This window comes from Pseudorca crassidens, chromosome 10 (genome assembly GCF_039906515.1).
Source record: "Pseudorca crassidens isolate mPseCra1 chromosome 10, mPseCra1.hap1, whole genome shotgun sequence".
In the NCBI taxonomy this organism is placed as follows: Eukaryota; Metazoa; Chordata; class Mammalia; order Artiodactyla; family Delphinidae; genus Pseudorca; species Pseudorca crassidens.
In genome coordinates, this window is record NC_090305.1 from 873,659 (window position 1) to 892,801 (window position 19,143).

At 59.8% G+C, this 19,143-nt stretch overlaps 1 protein-coding gene and 1 long non-coding RNA gene across 4 annotated transcripts in view; one reads left to right on the forward strand and one right to left on the reverse strand.

Moving 5' to 3' along the window:
* LOC137231466 (uncharacterized) overlaps window positions 1–4,931 on the reverse strand; it is a 33,192-nt gene extending 28,261 nt beyond the window's left edge. For all 3 annotated transcript variants that reach the window (XR_010946559.1, XR_010946558.1, XR_010946556.1), the window contains exon 1: window positions 4,794–4,931. This is a non-coding gene — a long non-coding RNA (uncharacterized lncRNA). The remainder of the gene's footprint in view (window positions 1–4,793) is intronic.
* Window positions 4,932–5,594: 663 nt separating this feature from the next.
* On the forward strand, window positions 5,595–10,861 carry FOXF2 (forkhead box F2). Its single transcript, XM_067751834.1, has 2 exons — window positions 5,595–6,997; window positions 9,979–10,861. Exons 1-2 carry the CDS (start codon window positions 5,839–5,841, stop codon window positions 10,143–10,145), a joined length of 1,326 nt encoding a protein of 441 aa, XP_067607935.1. The 5' UTR covers window positions 5,595–5,838; the 3' UTR covers window positions 10,146–10,861.
* Window positions 10,862–19,143: the final 8,282 nt, after the last annotated feature.

Genomic DNA, 19,143 nt, shown 5'->3' on the forward strand with positions numbered 1-19,143 from the left:
CGCCCCGAGGTCCCGAGTCGGGCTCTGGGCGCCGAGCACGTTTTATTTATCCCTGCAGAGGATGCTGGAGGACAAAAGAAATATTTGGACGTCAGAGCTGATTTATATTTTTGGAAGAGCTACGTTTCCTTTTCTGAAGAGAAGCGAGCGCGCCCCATATCCTGAGCGCAGCGGGGAGACAGGAGGGGAGTTTTGATGCTCCAGGAAGTTCATCCACCGCGGCTCGGGCCCCGCGGGGTTCGCTGCCCCGGGGAATATTTATTTATTGGAGGGGGTAGGGCAGGAGGGGAGGAGGCGAGCCAGACGCGAGAAGAAAGCCCGACTCGTCTGGTTTGGGACCCCCAGGGCGCCTCCAGGCCCGCGGACCCGCAGCCGGCCGGTCTGGCCTCTCCGTCGTGGCGGGGAGCGTCCGAGGCGCGGCCTTGCGACCTCCGAGCGCGAGCGTTTGGTCGATGCCTCCGCAGCCCTGGGCGGGCACCCTCCTTCCTTCTGCTCCCGCCAGCCGGGCCTGCCCAGCGTGCCACCCACCTTCTTCCCGAGCTTGGGAAGCAGAAGCGGGGCACGGGGCCTCCCAAGGGGGGGCTGCAGAGCAGGGGCCCGGCAGGGTGGGCGCCGGGGAAGGGACTTCGAGCTCAGGGTGCCTTCCGGCTCACTCCTAAGACAGCCTGGCTCCACGGGTTCTGTGTCATCAGCGGGGGTTCCCTTCCAGCAACCCAAGCCGCCTCACGGTGGTCCTGCGGAGGGGCACCCCTCCCACACTTGTTCCGCTTTTTTTCCTCCCAAGACTGGGAATGGGTGGGACAGGCTTCCCTAATTTTCCTTCGCCCCTGTTAGCTGCCTGTTAGGAGTGGCCGTCCCGGCCATGGAAACCCTCCTCGCAAGCCCCGGCCTTCCCCACATAAACGCAGAAGGCTGTCCGCGAGGCCCAAGGCCGGTCCACTGCAGAGCCGAACCGGGCAGACAGGCTGGCTCCCGGGACCACCCCCAAAAACGCGGTAGGAAGCTGGGCCTTGAATCCCGGGCAGTGCAGAGGTGGGAAGAGGTGCGGCCTCCTGGGAAGGGGCTCTGGCAGGCTGGACCCCTTTTCACCTCTCCACCGCCGATCCCGCCAAGAGGGTGATCAAGTCTGCCCACCGCCAGGCGCAGGGGATCTGGGGCCCATCCGCGGATCTCTCAGGAAGGTGGCTATAAAAAGAGCCCTGCCCGGAACACAGGCGTTGGAGAGCGGAAGAATCTATCTAAATAAACATTTGGAATTGGGTGGCTGCTTTCAAACCCGGAGGTCTGGGGCCTCTGGACCGAGGAAGGCAGACGTCCACAAGGGTGTAAAATTCCCGCCGTTACCGCTGTGGCCCAGGTGCCCTCTCCAAGCCCGCCCTGGCGCCTCCTCCTGGCCTCGCGGCCGCGGACGCATTTTCTGTTATAAATAAGCATCTCTAGCTTGGCCTCTGGGGCGCTTCCCCACACAGGCTCACCCCCTAGGCCTCAGCATGCAGTGCCCACCGCTGTCTGGAAAGGCCTCTCGACACACACGTTAACTTTGTACCAAAGCACAGACTGGACAGGGTGGACGCTTTGCGTCGGAGTTCTGCTGGGCTGGGGAAGGAAGGGCGGCCGCGGGGCCAGAGGTGCCCGCCAACAGGGTGGGTCTCTCCGGTGGGTAGCTGGTTTAGTCTAAGCCATTTCGTGTAAAACCCACGCGGCAGGGGAAGCACTCTAAGAACATAAAACGTAAACCGCAATAATGAAGAGATTTCCTAGAATAAAATGCCGATTACAGGACAAAATCTGAGAAACCCAGGCTTCCTGAAGTTTACATTCCCCTGCGCTGGAGCAGGGGCGGGACCTTGGGGTTTGCAGCAGAAAGGAATCCGCGGCCCAGATGGAGACGGTCTACCCGAGGGGTCAGCTCAGGGTATTTCTGAGAAATACAGGGGCACCCCCCAGTATTTCTGGTTAACTGAGGAGCGCCTGGCCAGATCTGCAGTCATTTTAAGGAACCATACCTTTCCTTCCCATAAGAAAGAAGTCAAGACTTTTGTTGTTTTTAAGACAGTGAAAGTCAATCAGGAAGAACTCCGAGACAGGGCAGCCTCCCGAGCAAAACTATTTCACAGACAAGCACAGGTTTTTTCCTTCTCAACCGTCTCCCACGCAGAAATTCAGGTATTCCTGCCAGGGACAGAGAGTTTGACATAATCGGTTATCATGTGTATTCCACCCAGGAGATCTGTATAAATCAGTAATTAAGACAAACTTCTGAGACTTTGTTTTGCTGCCCCATAGTGGAAGCAGCAGCGGATGGAGAACCCAGCCCTGAGCTGCAGGCCGGCTCTGTCACTTGCCCACGTGCGAGTGTTGGCAAACCGTCTGACCTTTCTGAGCCCCAGTTTCCTTATCCCTAGAGGGGAAGGTACCGAGACCACGTGGCGGTCCCATGATATGAATGTAAAGGCTTATGCCTGTGAAATCTACAAGAACAAATTTCTAGACTTGAGGGGTCTCTGCCAGGGGAACGGTTTCCACAGGCAGAAGGGGGGTCTCCGAGAAAGTGGTCTGAAGAAGGGCCCCTTCCTGCTCAGATAACTAAGAAGGGCACCGACCTCCGGACAGTCCTGGAGTACAGGGCAGCACTAAGACCCCTGTGGAGAGGGGCTCCAGGTCTGCAGACCTGCTCTCCAAAGCCTGCTGCCTGTCCAGGACCTGCCTGGCCTTCTGGAAGGCTGCCCAAACTATAAGTGGGCATTTCTTGCAAGTTCAGAGGGTTTAGGTAAAATGGATACCACTGTCACTTGGATGGGAAGGGAGATTTTTAAAACCCTTGATCACTGAATCAGATAAACTGGTAGAAACTAAAAATGTATACAGTTTTTGGGTTTTAACGAGTATCTGTGGACCCCCTAAAATCCCAGGCAAATTGAGAATATTTTTTTTCTGGAGGAAGGCTCCATAGCTTCCATCATATTCTCAAACAGACTGGGAGTTACTGGTGTGTAAGGTTATTACTAGCCCTGCCTGGATTTTAGGGTCAGTGCTTTTTACTCTTCACGCTCTGGGTCTTAAAACCTTTTAGGGCCTGAGATCCAGGCCCTAGAATTCCCAGGTGCAGAAAATCAGAGAGGGTCCAGTGCCAGCGGTATGTCCACTTGCTGGGTTTTCCCCAGATCCAGTGCCCACCACCCCCATCTCCAAATGAGATGATTGCCTTCCTGGTCCCTCTGCTTCTCAGCTGGACCAGTTCTCTTCCCACTGCTTGCACGCGCGCACACACACACACACAAGTCTGTGTCAGGGGAGCTCCTTTCAGATATTGTTCTCCTCACTCCAGTGTCTATTGCATTTCATTAGTTTTCAGACATTTACAGCATTGATTTAGTGAACACACTCTATTGAATACTTCCACTTCACTTATAATTAAGTTATTCCCTGTAAAATGACAAAAGGGGTAAGAGAAAAAAATACCATGAAATTAATGGGGCCCTATCAAAAAGAAAAAGAAAAGCTCCCCAGTCACTCAGAAAGGAATTCTTAGAAGTGGAAACAACTGCAAACCCCCTTCCCCAACTCAACCAAAACATCCCATCCGGAAAAGGGCGGCTTGGTTCTTTTTTCTATTGGAAATGAGCAGTAAACTGAGTTCATTTGGGCCGTGTTTTCTTAGCTGACTCGCAGCTACAATCAAGCCATTTTGGGACACATTCCCATGTAGGTACCAGGGGTGCTCTGGAGGAAGCTGTCGACGCCTGTTCAGCTAATTTAGGTTTTCTTTGTCTAATTACAGTGGAGCTTAGGGAAAAGGAGCCGGGCTCAGGGCAGTAAACTGACACTCGGTCTCTGTGTGTGGTATCCAGGCAGGGTTTGATGGAAAAAGCCTGCTTCCACTCAACTTCAGGTCACTGTCTGGGGCCAGCCCAACCCAGCCCCCAGCCTCCCCCTCGCACCCCTCGCACGCCTCCCTCTCCTGCCCCACCGGCACACCCGGCCAGAAGCAACACCAGCACTCCTGGGCACGCAGAGCGGGTGCAGCCCCAGGGCCTGCCCCGGGCCTGTTCCACCCGGGGGCTCCGGCTGCCCCCCTCTCCAGACCTGGCGCCCTCTCCCTTTCTCCCCGCCCCCGCCCCGACTCCCCAGCCTGCCCAGCGCGCGCGCTTGCACCCCGGTCCTTTCTGAGCAGTCGCAGAGGAGCGCCCGGCCCCGCCGCCCCTGTGGTCCGCGGTCCGCAGCACCTCCCCTGGGGGCCTCCCCCATCAGCCCCGTGCGGCCCCGGAGGCTCCCAGGCCTCCTGTTCTCCTCCCACTTCCAGCCCCGTCCCTGGTCAGACGACGTTTCCTTGCACGTGTAATCCAATAACTAACTGTCCGGTCTCACCGGGAGTGATTCCTCCGAGGGCACATCCTCTCTCCCAGCCTGACTCTTACTTAGATGGAGAGGACCCAGGCACACTGGGTGGGGTGTCGTCCCACGGAAGCCAGCCTCGAGATAGCAGGCACGCTTGGGCGGGCGGCACGGGGCCTGGGGGTGTAAACCCCGTGACAGCTGCACACCCCTTCAGGACTGAGTACAAATACAGCTATCTCACTCCTGTCACTCAGCGCGGCCTTCTTTCTGCATTTCGTACAAAACATCAAATGGCAAACGGAAAGGAAGTGGAAACAAATGCAAACAGGAGTCCTATTCGACCACGTTTCCAGGGTCTCTAAAAAGGAGAGTCTTTAAGGAGCCTGGCCTCTGCCCTCTGCTAACAGCGGTGGGAGCCCGCAGGCCCGTCACAGGAGAGAGGGTTGGCACGTTACCTTTGGGCGTCGCGGGCACCCCGGCGTGTGGCGGAGGCGGCAATGTCTAAATGAGCTGACAGACGGTGTCAGTGCGGGCGCAGGGGCAGCGGCTAAGGAGGTCTGGCGGCGGCACCCGCGGCAGCACCACTCGGCCGGCCCAGGACCGGCCGGGAGGAGGAGGGGGAGGAGAAGGAGGGGGGAGGAGGGGGGAGGAGGGGGGAGGAGGGGAAGGGGGAGGGGAGGGGAGGGGAGGGGAGGGGAGGGGAGGAGAGGAGGAGGGGGAAGGGGGGAGGAGAAGGGGTGGGTCCGCTCCGCCAGGGGCGGCTGGCTTTGGGATGGGGGGCAGGGGTGCTGTCCGGGACTAAGAGAAGGACGATTTCCTAAAGTCTAGGGGGCCGAGTTTTGCGGGGCGTGGTGGGCGTCTTCCCGGCACAATGTGAGTCGGCCTGCGATCCCGCGGTTTGAAAGGGGGTGGGTGGGGGAGACGGAGAGCATCCGAGAGAGGAATTAAAAGGACGAGGGGGACCCCGGAGAGCGAGGAGAGAGATAAGCGAGGGAGCGGGCGGCCGGCCGGGGGGGAGGAGTGAGCGCCGGCCCAGCGCGCCCTCCCCGGGGCGGCGGCGGAGGAGGGGGCAGGGCGGGGGGGGGGGAGGAGGGCGGCGGGGGAGGGCGCGGGAGGGAGGAAGTCCGAGAGACAGAGCGAGCCGCGCTCCTGAGGGGAGACGTCGGGCTCGTCCCCGGGGTCCCGGCCGCGGTCCCCGCTCGCTCGCGCAGCCGCCCGGCGCCCGGCCGCTCCGGCTCCGCGGCCCGGAGGCCGCCGCGCAGGCCGGGCCCGAGGCCCGGGGAGGGATGCGCGGGGCGTCGCCTCCGGCCCGCGGCCGCCGCCAGAAGCCCCGGCGGAGCTGAGGGAGGCGACGGCGGAGCGCTGGCTCGGAGCGGCCGCGGCTGCAGCCCGGGCGGCGGGCTAGGGCGCCCACCGGGCCTCTGGGTCGACCGCGCTCCCGCGCCTTCGCGCCCGGCCCCGGGCGCGCCCCCGCCGCCGGGCCCCGCTCCCGGGCCCCCGATGACCTCCGAGGGCGGGCCGCCGCCGGCCCCGCTCCGCCGCGCCCGCAGCCCGGGCCCCGGCGCGCTCCAGGCCGCCCTGATGAGCCCGCCGCCCGCCGCCGCCGCGGCCGCCGCCGCCCTGGAGGCCGCCTCGTCTTCGTCGTCGTCCGCCTCCTCCTCCGGCGCGGCCGGCGCGGCCCCGAACGCCTGCAAGAGCGCGGGCGGCGGCGGGGGCGCGGGCGGCAGCGGCGCGGGCGCCAAGAAGGCGAGCTCGGGGCTGCGGCGGCCCGAGAAGCCGCCCTACTCGTACATCGCGCTCATCGTCATGGCCATCCAGAGCTCGCCCGCCAAGCGCCTGACGCTCAGCGAGATCTACCAGTTCCTGCAGGCGCGCTTCCCCTTCTTCCGCGGCGCCTACCAGGGCTGGAAGAACTCCGTGCGCCACAACCTCTCGCTCAATGAGTGCTTCATCAAGCTGCCCAAGGGCCTCGGGCGGCCGGGCAAGGGCCACTACTGGACCATCGACCCGGCCAGCGAGTTCATGTTCGAGGAGGGCTCGTTCCGCCGCCGGCCGCGCGGCTTCAGGCGGAAGTGCCAGGCGCTCAAGCCCATGTACCACCGCGTGGTGAGCGGCCTGGGCTTCGGGGCCTCGCTGCTGCCGCAGGGCTTCGACTTCCAGGCGCCCCCATCGGCGCCGCTCGGCTGCCACGGGCAGGGCGGCTACGGCGGCCTCGACATGATGCCCGCGGGCTACGACGCGGGCGCCGGCGCCCCGGGCCACGCGCACCCGCATCACCACCACCACCACCACGTCCCGCACATGTCGCCCAACCCGGGCTCCACCTACATGGCCAGCTGCCCGGTGCCCGCCGGGCCGGGGGGCGTCGGCGCGGCCGGGGGCGGCGGCGGCGGCGGCGGCGGCGGGGACTACGGCCCGGACAGCAGCAGCAGCCCCGTGCCCTCGTCCCCGGCCGTGGCGAGCGCCATCGAGTGCCACTCGCCCTACACCAGCCCCGCGGCGCACTGGAGCTCGCCCGGCGCCTCGCCTTACCTCAAGCAGCCGCCCGCCCTGACGCCGGGCGGCACCCCCGCGGCCCCGGCCGGCCTGCACACCAGCATGTCCACCTACTCGCTGGAGCAGAGCTACCTGCACCAGAACGCCCGCGAGGACCTCCCAGGTAACACGGGGGCCTGGCCCGCCGGCCCGTCGCCTCTAGGCCTCCCCGCTCTGAGTGGCCGAGGCCCAGGGGAAGCTGGTACCCTATGGGGGGGTGGGGTCGGGGTCACTGGGCCTTCCCGACAGGCTTGGCCCCTGCCGGGCCTCCAGAATTTTCACCCCGAGGAGGATGGAGTGAAGTGCCTGCGTCCTCGGGCTCTCCGAGTGTCCTCACGGACTGCAGGGCTCCAATCTCAGGCCTGACTTAGCTTAGGGGGAAGCCTGTGGCCTTAGGAGGCCTTGGCCAAGGCACTGTGGCTGCTTTCTTGTGCCGTTTTTTCAAATTGGTTTTGCTGTGTTTTCACCCAAAAGTACATGTCCAGAAGGGAGATGCTCGGTACCTGCCGTGTGCGTGGGGAGGGGCTCCGCTGGGCGAGGGTTGAGAGGAGGGGAAAGGAGGGAGGGACGCCAGGAAAGCAGAGGGGTTCCAGGACCCTGCACAAAAGGGAAGTGTTGCCAGGGAGGAGAGGCGCCAAGCGGTGGAGGAGTCTCCTGCCTCCCCCCACGGTGGACCCAAGTTGATGACACATGGGTCCGGCCTAGGCCAGCAGGACCTGGGGCCCGCAGCGAGGCTCCCCTGAGAAACGCCTGCCCGTTGGGCGCCCCTTGTCGTGTTGATGGTGTAAATTGTGTTGGTTGCCGATTATGAAAATTTATTGACTCGCCCAAGGCGGTGAAAGGTGGGAGGGGACAGATGGGGGTGGAGGAGGGAATTTGAATATTTAGCCAGGTTTATGGGGACAGTGGAGATAAACCCTTACATTAACCCCTCGTAGGCAGGCTGGTCTGCCCGGCAAGCGGGGGCTCTAGCTGACACTCACCCGCCCCGATTAGAAGAGGGTTCGCAGGACGACGACACCTACATTACATGTTCGTGTATCGGTGTGGGGCAGAGCGTCAGGGAGAAAGGAAGTCCAGAAATGGGCGAAAGATGTTGGTTCCCTGGACGGTGAAATTTCCCAAATAGGCCTTTTAAATGCGGGTCTCAGAGGTTAACTAAACAAAGACAGTCTGGGCAGGACCACACCGGAGAGGATTTTAGCCTGACTTAACCCACTGAGAGCGGAGTCTTGTTCAGTTTTATGGGAATTTCAACAAGTAAGCAACACAGACGACCCTCCCCTCTTATTGTTTTTTAATCCCCCTGGGACGGGCTGTCAATCACCTCTGAGCCCTGGCGGCGCGCTCTGCGCTCTCCCGCCCATCCGCTCCCCTCCCGGCTCCCCGCTCCGCGCTCTCGCCGCCCTGCTCAGCCGCAACCGGGACTCCGAGGCGGGTCCGTGAAACTTCCGCGGCTGCCGTGAAACACTTCCCTCAACGTTCAGAATGGCGCAGAAAGAGCCTTCTGACCGTTCTGTGAGGCCGCCCTCGCCCAACGCCACACACTGGGCGCACGCACGGTCCCAGAAGCGCGGGGACGCGGGAGCACGACTCTGTCTAGAGGAGAAGCGACACTGCCTCGCCGGCCCCCCGGGAGCTCGCGCGCCCAACGGACCGAGTCTGGGAGCCCCGAGGAGGCCATGGCCCGGCCGGGACGCTCTGCTTCTCCCCAGCCCCCAGCCGCGCTCTGGCTCCCGCCCCCTCGAACGCTCTTCCCCACGGGGCTAGCTGGCGTCTCCCTGGCCGGGCCGCGGCCGACCGAGAGCCCAGGGCCCCTCGAGGAGCGGGGAGGCCGAGGAGGTGCCCCGAGCGCGCGCTCCCAGCACGACGCCCGCGCGGCCCAGGCCCGCGTGCTCGGGGAGGCCCCTCGGCCTCTCTGCCTCCTGAGAACCTTTCAAGAAGGAGCTGGGCTCTTAGGTCCTTCGGTCCCATCAAAGCGCCGGGCCCGCCGGCTAGAGATGCGGGAAGCGCCACCGCGAGGTGCTTTAACGCGGGGGTAAGCGCACCTGCGCGGCAGCGACGGCTCACGTCGGGGCGCGCGTTTGGCCACAGTCGGTGTTGCCGGGCGCTGATCGCGGGGCCGCCTGGTGGCCCAGCGAGCGCTGGATGCGGCCGGGCGAGGCGCCGCGGGCCGCCGGGTAAGGTCTTCGCGGGCGCAGAACAACCCGGCCCTGCACCCGCGTGGGCGGGCGGTCCCCGCCGCGCACGCGGGACTAGAAAGGCCTCGGGGAAAAGGGCCCAGCCCAACCCAGCCCCGAGAGAGGCCCGGGCCGGGAGAAGCGCGGGGCCCAGCGAGCCGGAAGCCCAGCCAACTGCGCCCCCGGGCCGGAGGCGCCGAGAAAGCAAAAGCAAAAGTCGGCTCCCGGAGGCCTGGCTCAGGCCCGGGGAGAGGCTGCGGCCCGGCCCGGCTCTCCCAAAGGCTCCCCCCGCGGCAAAGGGGCCGCAGCCGGGCTCTCACCCAAGGGCAGGCCCTGCTCCGGGGGTCCCGCTTCCCTCGAGGCGCGACCCGCAGAGATGCGCGCGTTTGTTCTCGGCCCTTCTCTGGCCGTGGGATTGTTTTCTGTCACCCCCCTGGTGTGCAGAGCCTGCTCCTCGGAGCCGGCTAGTCGGTTGGGAAATAAGGCAGGGGGGCTCGAAACCAGAAGCGAGGGAGACCGTGGTGTTTCGGGGGCAGGGGCTGGGCCTCGGCAGCACCGGCTGGAGCCCTGCGGGCAGGGACCCGGCGCGGGGCCTGGGGCCAGGGGCTGTTAGAGCCCCGCCCAGCCTCTGGGAGTAACAGACACCCGGGCACAGAGAGCCTGGCCTCGCGGGGACTGTGCTCTGCGGCCCCGTGTAAACCAAAGGAGACCCCAAACCGGGATTCCAGAGTCGTCCTGTGGCCTTCAGTTTGAAACTCTGAGAAGCTTCTGGGGCTGGGTTTCCTCTCCCAGTTTTACCGCAATAGACAAAAAGACAGGCCAACCCCCTTGGAGGCAAAAGTTGAATTAAGTTTTCCAACATTATGTGCCCTGTCCTCAGCGGAAGATACGTTTCTGAAAAGTTTTCTTTCCTCCCTCCTTGCAGTGGGGCTGCCCCGATACCAGCACCACTCCACGCCCGTGTGCGACAGGAAGGACTTCGTCCTCAGCTTCAACAGCGTCTCCTCCTTCCACCCCTCGGCCAGCGGCCCCTACTACCATCACCACCACCACCAGAGCGTCTGCCAGGACATTAAGCCCTGTGTCATGTGAGCGGAGGGAGGGGCCGGGCCAGGCCCTGTCGCCCCTGGGGCGAGGCTGAGGTGGACTCCCAGAGCAGCGTGGCTGCACGTAGCACATCGCTCACTTAGCCAGAGTCCCCAGGCCAGGCAGGCATCCTGCACTGATGTTTGCCTGCCGTTGGCAGAAGGACAGCCCCAAGGTAATGCCCCGAATTCGTGCAGGCTCCCAGAGAAGGGAGAACTGCGCTCCTCGGCCGAGATGGTGAGGACTCACCATGCGGAAAACACAAGCATGGAACTCTGGGGGTTCCCTTGCCTTCAGTAATCAGGGTCTGAAGCACGCAGAGGGGCTGTGTGTGTGTGTTTTTGTCTATGGAAAATGTGTGTGCTTTTCTGAAAGGCAGTGCCGAGCACAGGATTTCAAGAAAGCCTCACCTTGTTGCCTGGCTCAGTGGGAGAGCTGTGTTTTACCAAACGCTGCCTTTGGACAGGCGTCAAAGAGCATGGTCAAGGAAGTATTTAGCAGCGTGTCTAGTTTAAGAACGTGGTCTTCAGTATTGTGACAATACAACGTTTTTTACAAGGTTGTTTTCTACCATCATAGTTTAAAGATATTTTTATGACCTTCGTGTATACTCACACTTTGCTTGTATTTTAAAAGGAGGATATATTTGCACTTACGTATACTTTTACAGTTTGCCAAACTATTTTGATGTAAAATTTTTTCAATAAAATGTATATAACGAATAGTTGCTGGGGTGTCTCTTTCCCCCACGGGTCCGATCGCCACGTCTCCTCACCAGCGGGCAGTGCAACTCTACACTGGGCGGGCTTTTTTTTCTAAGTCATGTAATTGACGTGGTGTGGGGTCTGCGCCTTGAGCAGCACAGGCGGGGTTCTGATTGTGGGTCTTCTCAGGAGAGAAAGAGAAGAAGAAACATTTTCTATTATTTCTTTCCTTCAGCCTCGCTCTTTCTGGCTAAACAAAAAACAGAAGGTGAAAGGAGCTTAAAAGAAAACCCGGCAAAATAAAGACTTGAGGAAAGCAAGTGTCGCGTCCCCTTTGTTGCCTTTCTTGTGCACACGGCGAGTTCCGCCCTTTGCTCTTTCCTTTCGCCACCAGCACAGGGTGCAGTGACGGGGCAGAACATCACCCGGGGCTGCCCTCGGCCCGACCGGGCTCCGAGCAAGGGGTAGGTGCCCAGTGCAAGGGCCCCGGCTCCTTGGGTGGCCGTCAGATCCCCTCGTCCAGAGGGGGAAGCCCGTGGAGGGTGTGGGCAGTCCCCGAGCATCAGGGACAGAAGCAGGACAAGATGTCTGCCGCCCTCCGGTTCAGGCACAGCGGCCGCGGCCCCCACTTGTCTCCCTGTTAGTCACTCTGCTGCCTCCTCTCGCTCGCAAGGGAGTGATGCTTTTCCTCGGGATTCCCTCCTCCGAGCCCTTTCCTTTCTCGCTTGGTTTCCTGAGGCTTCCCAATCACGGATGCTACAGGCAGAGCTGCTGAAGCGCTGGACAAAAAAGAAAGGAAACAGGCCGATGGGCCTCAGCTCCGCCTGGTCTGACCAGCCCCGCAGACTCCTGGGCAGCGCTGGCAACTGTGGACCCGAGAGCGAGCAGAGAGGTTCTCCAGGTCTTCTTTTGTTTTTGAGAACTTGCCTTCGAGTCTCATTCCCTGCAAGCACTGTCTCTCAGTCAGTCACCAGGAACGGATACCACTGGGTGGGCGTCTCCCACACAGGGATTTTGTATTCTGAGTGTTTCAGTCCAAAGAGGGTCTCAGTAAAACATCTTGTTTTGAAAAGTCCTAACCATCTGCCTAATCTTTAGGCTTCCTTTCTATATTTTCCAAAATTAAGCAGGGATTTAAACGTTTGTTGTGTCCCATTATCACATTTGCAGTTAAATAGGGATTTTTTTCCTTTTATTCGGGGCTACTTGGGGGCTGCTATAAATTATGAAGTCAGTCTCAGAGTTTGCTCTGACCACAGTGCTGTGTTTACATTCCTTCCGAGGCAGCCGGCATGGTCGTAATTTATATCCTAAACACTTGCACGTAACTTGTTTATACAGAGAATGACAGGACCTGGGAGGGAAGGCTGTGGCCGCCGGGCCTCGGCGAGCCCAGCGCGCCCCCTAGTGGTGCGAGGAGGCCCCGCGCATGGAGATGCAGGGTCCTTTATCCTACGCAGGAACTTTCGCAAAATGACCTGTTTTGTGGGGCTTTTTCCTACTCCTCCGACGTGGGGACGCCGGTCCGCTTTACAGATCCGCACAGGCGGACCTCGGAGATACTGTGGGCTTGGCTTGAGACCACCACAATAAATACTGCAATGAAGTGGGTCACACAAATTTTTGGTTTCCCCCGGCATATAAAAGTTATGGATACACTATGCTGGAGTCTATTAAGTGTGCAATAGCATTATGTCTGAAAAACAATGTGCAGACCTTAATTTTAAAATACTTTACTGCTAAAAAATGCTAAACTTCATCTGAGCCTTCAGCGAGTCACAGTAGTAATATCAAAGATCACTCATCACAGATCACCATAATAAATATAATAATAATAAAGTTTGAAATATTGCAAGAATTACCAAAATGTGACACAGAGACACAGAGTGAGCAAACGCAACTGGAAAAAATGATACCTTTTGCACGGCTCTATGCAGGGTCGCTACAAATCTTCACTTCGTAAAAAACGCTCACTATCTGGGAAGCCCACTGAAGCGAAGCCCAATAAGAAGAGGTGTGCCTGCACTAGGTCCTGGAGGCAGGGGTCCCAGCCATGGTCCCTGATTCTGCTTCCTTTCACACGCACTCCCCAACGTCACATACGAGACCTTTGCACCTGGAGTGGCAGACACAGGTGCGGTGGCCCCAGTGTATCGGAGTCACTGGGAGGGCCAGTGGGGCACAGGCTGCTGGGTCCACCCCTCCCGCCCCCCGTTTCTCACAAGTGCGTCTGGGGCGGGGCTCCAGAGTCTGCATTCCCAGTAAGCTCCCAGTTGATGCTGACAGCGTTGGTCCAGGAACCACACTTTGAAAACCACAGGTCCAGGAAGGCAGTTTGAATTATGGATATGGGCGGGTGTTAAGGCTTGTGCATTCATTAGTTAAGCAAAGATCTGAAAAGGTTTTTCAAAAATAGTTTGTCCGCAGAAAAACTATGATGGATTACTGACCCCTGGGAAACATAAGGCCTAATTTTCAGCCCTGCACCAAGAAGTAGAAACTCCCCATTTTTATTCAAAACAATGGTATGTCTTGTTTTATTCTAGTAAACTTTGCAAAGAAAAGTCAGGTGGAATCACTAAAGTCTATCCACCTCGGTACTGTGAGTCTGGGTATGTACACAGCAGTGACGTCACAGTTCTCCAGATGGAGGCAGGTGGTGATTGGAGCAGGCGGGAAAAGGAATTCCTTTATTGGTGATAACGTCTTTAGAGGGTGGAGCAGAGAGAGAGCAAAGGGGGGCTGTGACCTCAGTGACCCCCAGATACAGATGGGTCAGGCAGGACCCAGAGGGGGGGCGGGGAGAGGGAGAGATGGAAAGAGAGAGAGGAGAGATCTGCAGAGGAGTGTCTGAAAATATCTCAGGAGTTCCCGTCCCGACGTGAGCAGAGAAGGCTTTGAAGCTAGGCTGCCATCCTGTGAGGCCACCGCCATCTCCCCAGGCCTCCAGGGCCAGAGCATTGGTTGTAAAGCCCACGTCCTTCTGTTTTCCTTGGCTTCTGGCTGGATTCTGGGGAAGTAAGTGAATTCTCTAGCTGTGCGTGCTCAAATTTTCTGAACCGCTGCAGCAGCGTCCAGAGCATTTGGGGAGAATCATCTCGACTTACATTTTAGAAAGTGGAAGTCTGATTTCTGGGGGCAATCTTCAGGTATTAGATGGAATTAGCGCCTCCTTCCCAAAAGAAAAACCCCTTTGTAGGTCCCGATCTACCTAATTACTGTGCACCATGGTGATTAATTCAAAACAGGCACCGGCTTATTCAGCATGGAAATATATTTTAATATATTTGATCAGAACGGAAATACATTTTACCAAACCTGTCTCCATGAAACCCTATCTGAGCAAAAGGACAAACACCCCAGATGCAGACACCGGGCCAGGGAAGGCCACAGCTCACGGACGTCAAGCTCAGTTGGGAAAAAATGAAAGTGCTAGCAGTTCTTCTGGAGCTCAGAGCGCCCTGGGTCCGCAGCAACTGTCTCTCGGGTCCCCGGGGGACGCGAGGGTCCCAGGGCTGGACCGCCAGTCCTCTCAGCCCGAGTGTGTGGGAGAGAAGAAGGGGCCCGGGGGCAGCAGGGAGGCTGATGCCCTCCAGGCATTCCCTCCGGAAGGGCCCCCTGCTACCCCCCCCCCCAGCCCAGGAGCTGCTGTCTCACAGGCAAAGAGACATGGAGGGCGGCCTTGACCACGGCCAGGCAGGGACTCTGTCCCCCGACGGCACCGTGCCACGCAGAAGCTGCTCCCGTTTTGGTGAGTCTAGGGGGCCTCTGTTTTCCATTCCATCTTCGATCCCCGAAGGCAGCCCTCGGCCACATCACTGTCACTTTGTCCACCAGGCGGTGTCCCCTCACTGGGGCTCCTCGCCCCTGCGTGAGCCCTGTCAGGGGTTCCCTCACTCTGTCCACCCCAGCGATGACCAGGCAGAAGCAGCAGGAAGTCGTGTGGGGTGAGTGGCTGAACCACAGGACGACCGCTGCTAATGGCTGTTCTTCAAGAAGGGAAAGAACCTGCATTAGGCGAGAATCACTTTACTGGGTTGAAATTCCAGGTGACCAGGCTGGCCTTTGGTCCGGAAGGAGCAGGTCAGGGGCTGTTACTCGGTGATTTGTACACACAGCGGCGGGTCACAGCCCCAGAGCCTGGCAGGGGGACCTGGGGAGCTTTAAAACCCACCCCAGTCACCCCCAGCCAGCAGAGTCGGCTCCCCGGGGGGCCTGGCCTCGGCGGTGCCCAGAAGGCCCCCAGCTGCCTCGGCTGCTCAGGCGGGATTGACAACCGCTAATGAACGCTATCTTGTTTATGTTTCACAGAAATCCTTTAAGGAAGGCCTTATCGTCACGGGCTTGCAGAAGAGAAAAGGCTGCCCAGCTGTGTTTAGCTGGGGTCCACACCAGTGCCCTGTCTGTAAAGCAAGGGTCCCCCACCCTGGCACACCGCCTGCCACCTGGGCAGCTCCGGCAGATCTGTGCCCAGCCCCCCGCGTGGTCACGCAGCATCTCTGATGGGCGGACAGGGCGACTCGGGCCCCTGCTCCCCGCAGGGAAAGGGGACACCACCCCGCGGCCGCCAGGTGTAACTTCACAGTAATCAGTTACTGCAGTTCTTCCTGAGTCGGGGTGGGAGAGGCACAGACGGGGGGAGGGGAGGATGGGTAGGGGGGCGACACGGGGAAGGACCAGCCAGGAGAGACTGAGGCCCTCACCCTCCCCTGGGCTGCCTGGGCTGGCCCAACCAGGCTGTGCCGACCCACGGCATCAGTAAGGACGCAGGGTCCCCAGTCCCTGTGCACCAGCAATACTCCAGCAATAGGGGCCAAGTAGGGGATCCCCCCACTGACCGGGAGAGCCAAACAAAGGCTGCCTGGTGCCCAGGCCAGGAGCATCAGAGCCAATGCTCAAAGAGCACACATGGGCAGACGGGCACACACACATATACATGTAGACGTACAGACGCACATGGTCACACATAGACAGACGCACCCATAGACACACATGGAGACATGTAGACACCTACACGGTCTTCTGTTCAGTTGGGGTCCCAACCCCAAGTACTGAGATGCTGACATTTGATTACACCTGCCATCTTTCCCAACCTCCAAATTCACCGCAACAGTTTAATAACCACCTTCTGAGGTTTCCTTTTCTAAAGGCAGGAATTTCCCCTTCCTCTAATTCTAGAAGCATAAAAACAGCCTCTTTTCAATTGTTGCTTTTGTTTTCAAAGGCTAAGCTGAGCCCCCTGCCCAAGGCAAGTCCACGGGCTGGAGCCACGGCGCAGGGCAACGTTGTTTAAGACGCGAACGGCACTTGGAGGGGCCCTGGCCACTTCTCGAAGGGACAAGGTCCACGTGGACTTTGCACCATCCTCCTGTGAGCACTTGGCGTCCCCTGTGGCGATGAGAACAGGTCTGGGCGGGGGAGAAGACCTCTTTCTTTTGGATGAAACTTCTTCACAGCAGGCCCCAAGCCCCGAGAGGAACCAGGCAGGTGGCGGGCAGGGGGACCTCCGTCTAGGTATGAATCAACCAGTGAACTTCTGACACCAGCTAAAGATGCTGCCCCAGCCTCGGGGGTTCCCTGGTAGAGGCAGCTGGCCTGCAGACAAACAAAAGCCCACAGACAGTCCCGTCCCGACAGTGGGGCGAAACCCTGTTCCTTTGCCTGCCTTGGAACTCTCTCCTGGAGAAAGTTCACACACTAAGGAGAATATCCCCAGAGGTCTTCAGATGGCCTCTCCTACTGGCGTCCATGAGTCCCTCCCCCGAGCAGCAGCCTGACTCCCTGCACAGAGACAGACAGACAGAGCTCACTGGACCCTAGCCCTGCTGCTGTGGCACCGCTCACATTGTCTGGGCCTCCGTTGCCTAACCTGGGCAACAGGGTACTGGTACCCGTCTCCAATGTTGATGATTACAGGGGCTACAGAGCAGCTAGGTCCTGGCACACGATGCAGAGAAGCAGGGCCTGGAACAGGTGCAGAAGGTCCAGCCTTCTCCGTGGGGATGGTCCTGAGCAGGGACAGAAGGATGGCTGCGTCCAGTGCCTGCGCAGGGAGGGTTGCAAGGCTATCATCTTAGTTTGCTGGGGCTGCCGTAACAAAGTGCCGCGAATCAGGTGGTTTAAGCAACAGGAATTCATTTTCTCACAGTTCTGGGCCAGAAGTCCAAAAGCAAGACGTTTCGAGGGGCCGGTTCCTCTGAAGCCTCCCCTTGGCTTGTAGACGCCGCCTTCTCCCTGTGTGTTCATGTCATCTTCCCTCTGTGCGTGTCTGTCTCTGTGTCCCGATGTCCTCATGTTATAAGGACCCAGGTCACATTGGCTCACGGCCCACCTAGTGACCTTACTGTGACCTGATGACCTCTGTAGAGACTCCATCTCCCAACAAGGCCACCAGGGGATTAGGACTCCAGCATGACTCTGGGGACACAATTCATCCTGTACCAGCTGTAAACCCAGCTCACAGCTGAACAGAAACACACTTGATTTCTCACGGTTCCCACACCTCCACTGTCCAGGCAGCTCCAGGCTGAGCCCGCTCTCCGAAGGATGCTGAGGGGAGCTGGGCCGTCCAAGCGTGGCCTTCCCCTCCATCTGCCCCCTGAGTGGCCAGACGCTAGCTTTTGTTTCCTTTGGGGAGCCGAGTCCCCCCCACCTCGCCAGCCAGCCTGCATTCTTTGGGCAGAGCCTCCCAGATACGACCCCACCATCCCCCGGGGGCGTGCTAGCCCTGAAGCTGCATCAGACGCAGGTCCTGCATCCAGGATCACACCTCCCAAAAGAGGAAGGCTGGGGAAAGGCTTTTCCTTTCTGAACTGGGGAAGGGCTAGTGTCATTAGCACCATGTCATGAAGATGGAGTGTCAGAAAGAGCAGCTGGCGGGCCCCCAACGCAGGATCCGTGGTCCTCAACATAGTCCTTGAGGTTCTAGTTACTAAACCCGTTTCCTAGATGACCAGCTTGCTCACCATTATACCAGTAACAGGGAGGGCTGAACTCCCCACCGGGATCCACCCTGCTCCACACATCTGACTTGGGGGATCGGCAAAGAATGGGGGAGGGGCAGCCACAGGGGAGGGGCTCACTGGAGGGCAGACGGGCCCAGCGCCAGGGCATCTGGCGATCCATGAGGTGCCCGTGGTGCGTCAGGGCTTGTGCCCAGGAACCTTCGGGGCACAGCCCAGACCGTGCAGACACCCCATTCTCATCACACAAGAAGGAATGGACCCCGAGAGGGCCTCTAGGGCTCCCCGCACCCAGCCCAAGCTCCCGTGAGAACCTGCACACGTCAGCCCCGGACGTCCCACTGTCGGTGCGACGGCTGTCTGGGATCTGAGCTGAGCGGGTTCTGACTCACCCGCAAGCCAGCTTCTCACCCAGCGCCAGGGTATGGGCAGGACCCCCAGGCCTGGTGGGAGGGGCGGTGGGAGCCGGCCCCTCTGAAACCTGCTCCCAGGGACAGGAGAGCTGGCCGCCACGTGCAGGGGTCTGGCCCAGACTCGCAGGGACTCAGACTCTGCTCCCCACGTCTCCTCTGAGAGCTGCAATGTCCCCACAGGCTCAGGGACAAGACCCGCCCTGGGAGGGACCCCTGGGAGGGGGCCCAGCCGATGCCCCCCGGGAATGAGCCCTCCTGCCGGTCCTCCGCCGAAGCCCAGCGGCAGCTCCACCAGCCTCCCTGCCGCCCTTCCAGGACCAGAGCGGAGGCTGAGTCACTGAGGGCTTTAATTTGGAAAACAAGATCACAAAAGCAAGAAAGAAACCGCAATTCTATTAACAATCACATGCAGAACGAGGTCAAAGTTACAACTTTCATTTTTCTTCCCCAAATTCAGCGCTGGCCTTAGATGAGGCGTTTCAGAGTTTCCAAGGGAAGGAGAGGTAATGGCAGGGGAACGCGGAAGGTTCGTTCTGGGACTTTGTTCCCGTTACCATCAAAGCACAGATGAAAAAGTCAAATTTGATTTAACTGTTGGGGGCAGGACAGCCCTTTTAGAACAGATGAGGGTACAGGGATGCTCCCTCAGGCGCTGAGAGCCTGAAAGCAAGCGGGTCCTGGTGGGAAAGAGCTCAAGATGCAAACGCAGCCCTCCAGGCCACAGGGCTGGCTCCCTGGGCCCTGAGGGAGGGTGGGAGACCGGGACCCTCGTGGAGCCATGCCTTGAAGACCACCCGGTTCTTGCAGTTTTTAACAGCAGCTCTGACCCTCCGGCAGAAGCCCAGCACGGGGCGACGGCGGCTTTGTTGTCCCGCCTTCCGGCCGCCCTCTTCCGCAGGCCGCCTCTGTCACTGCGTTGTTTGAT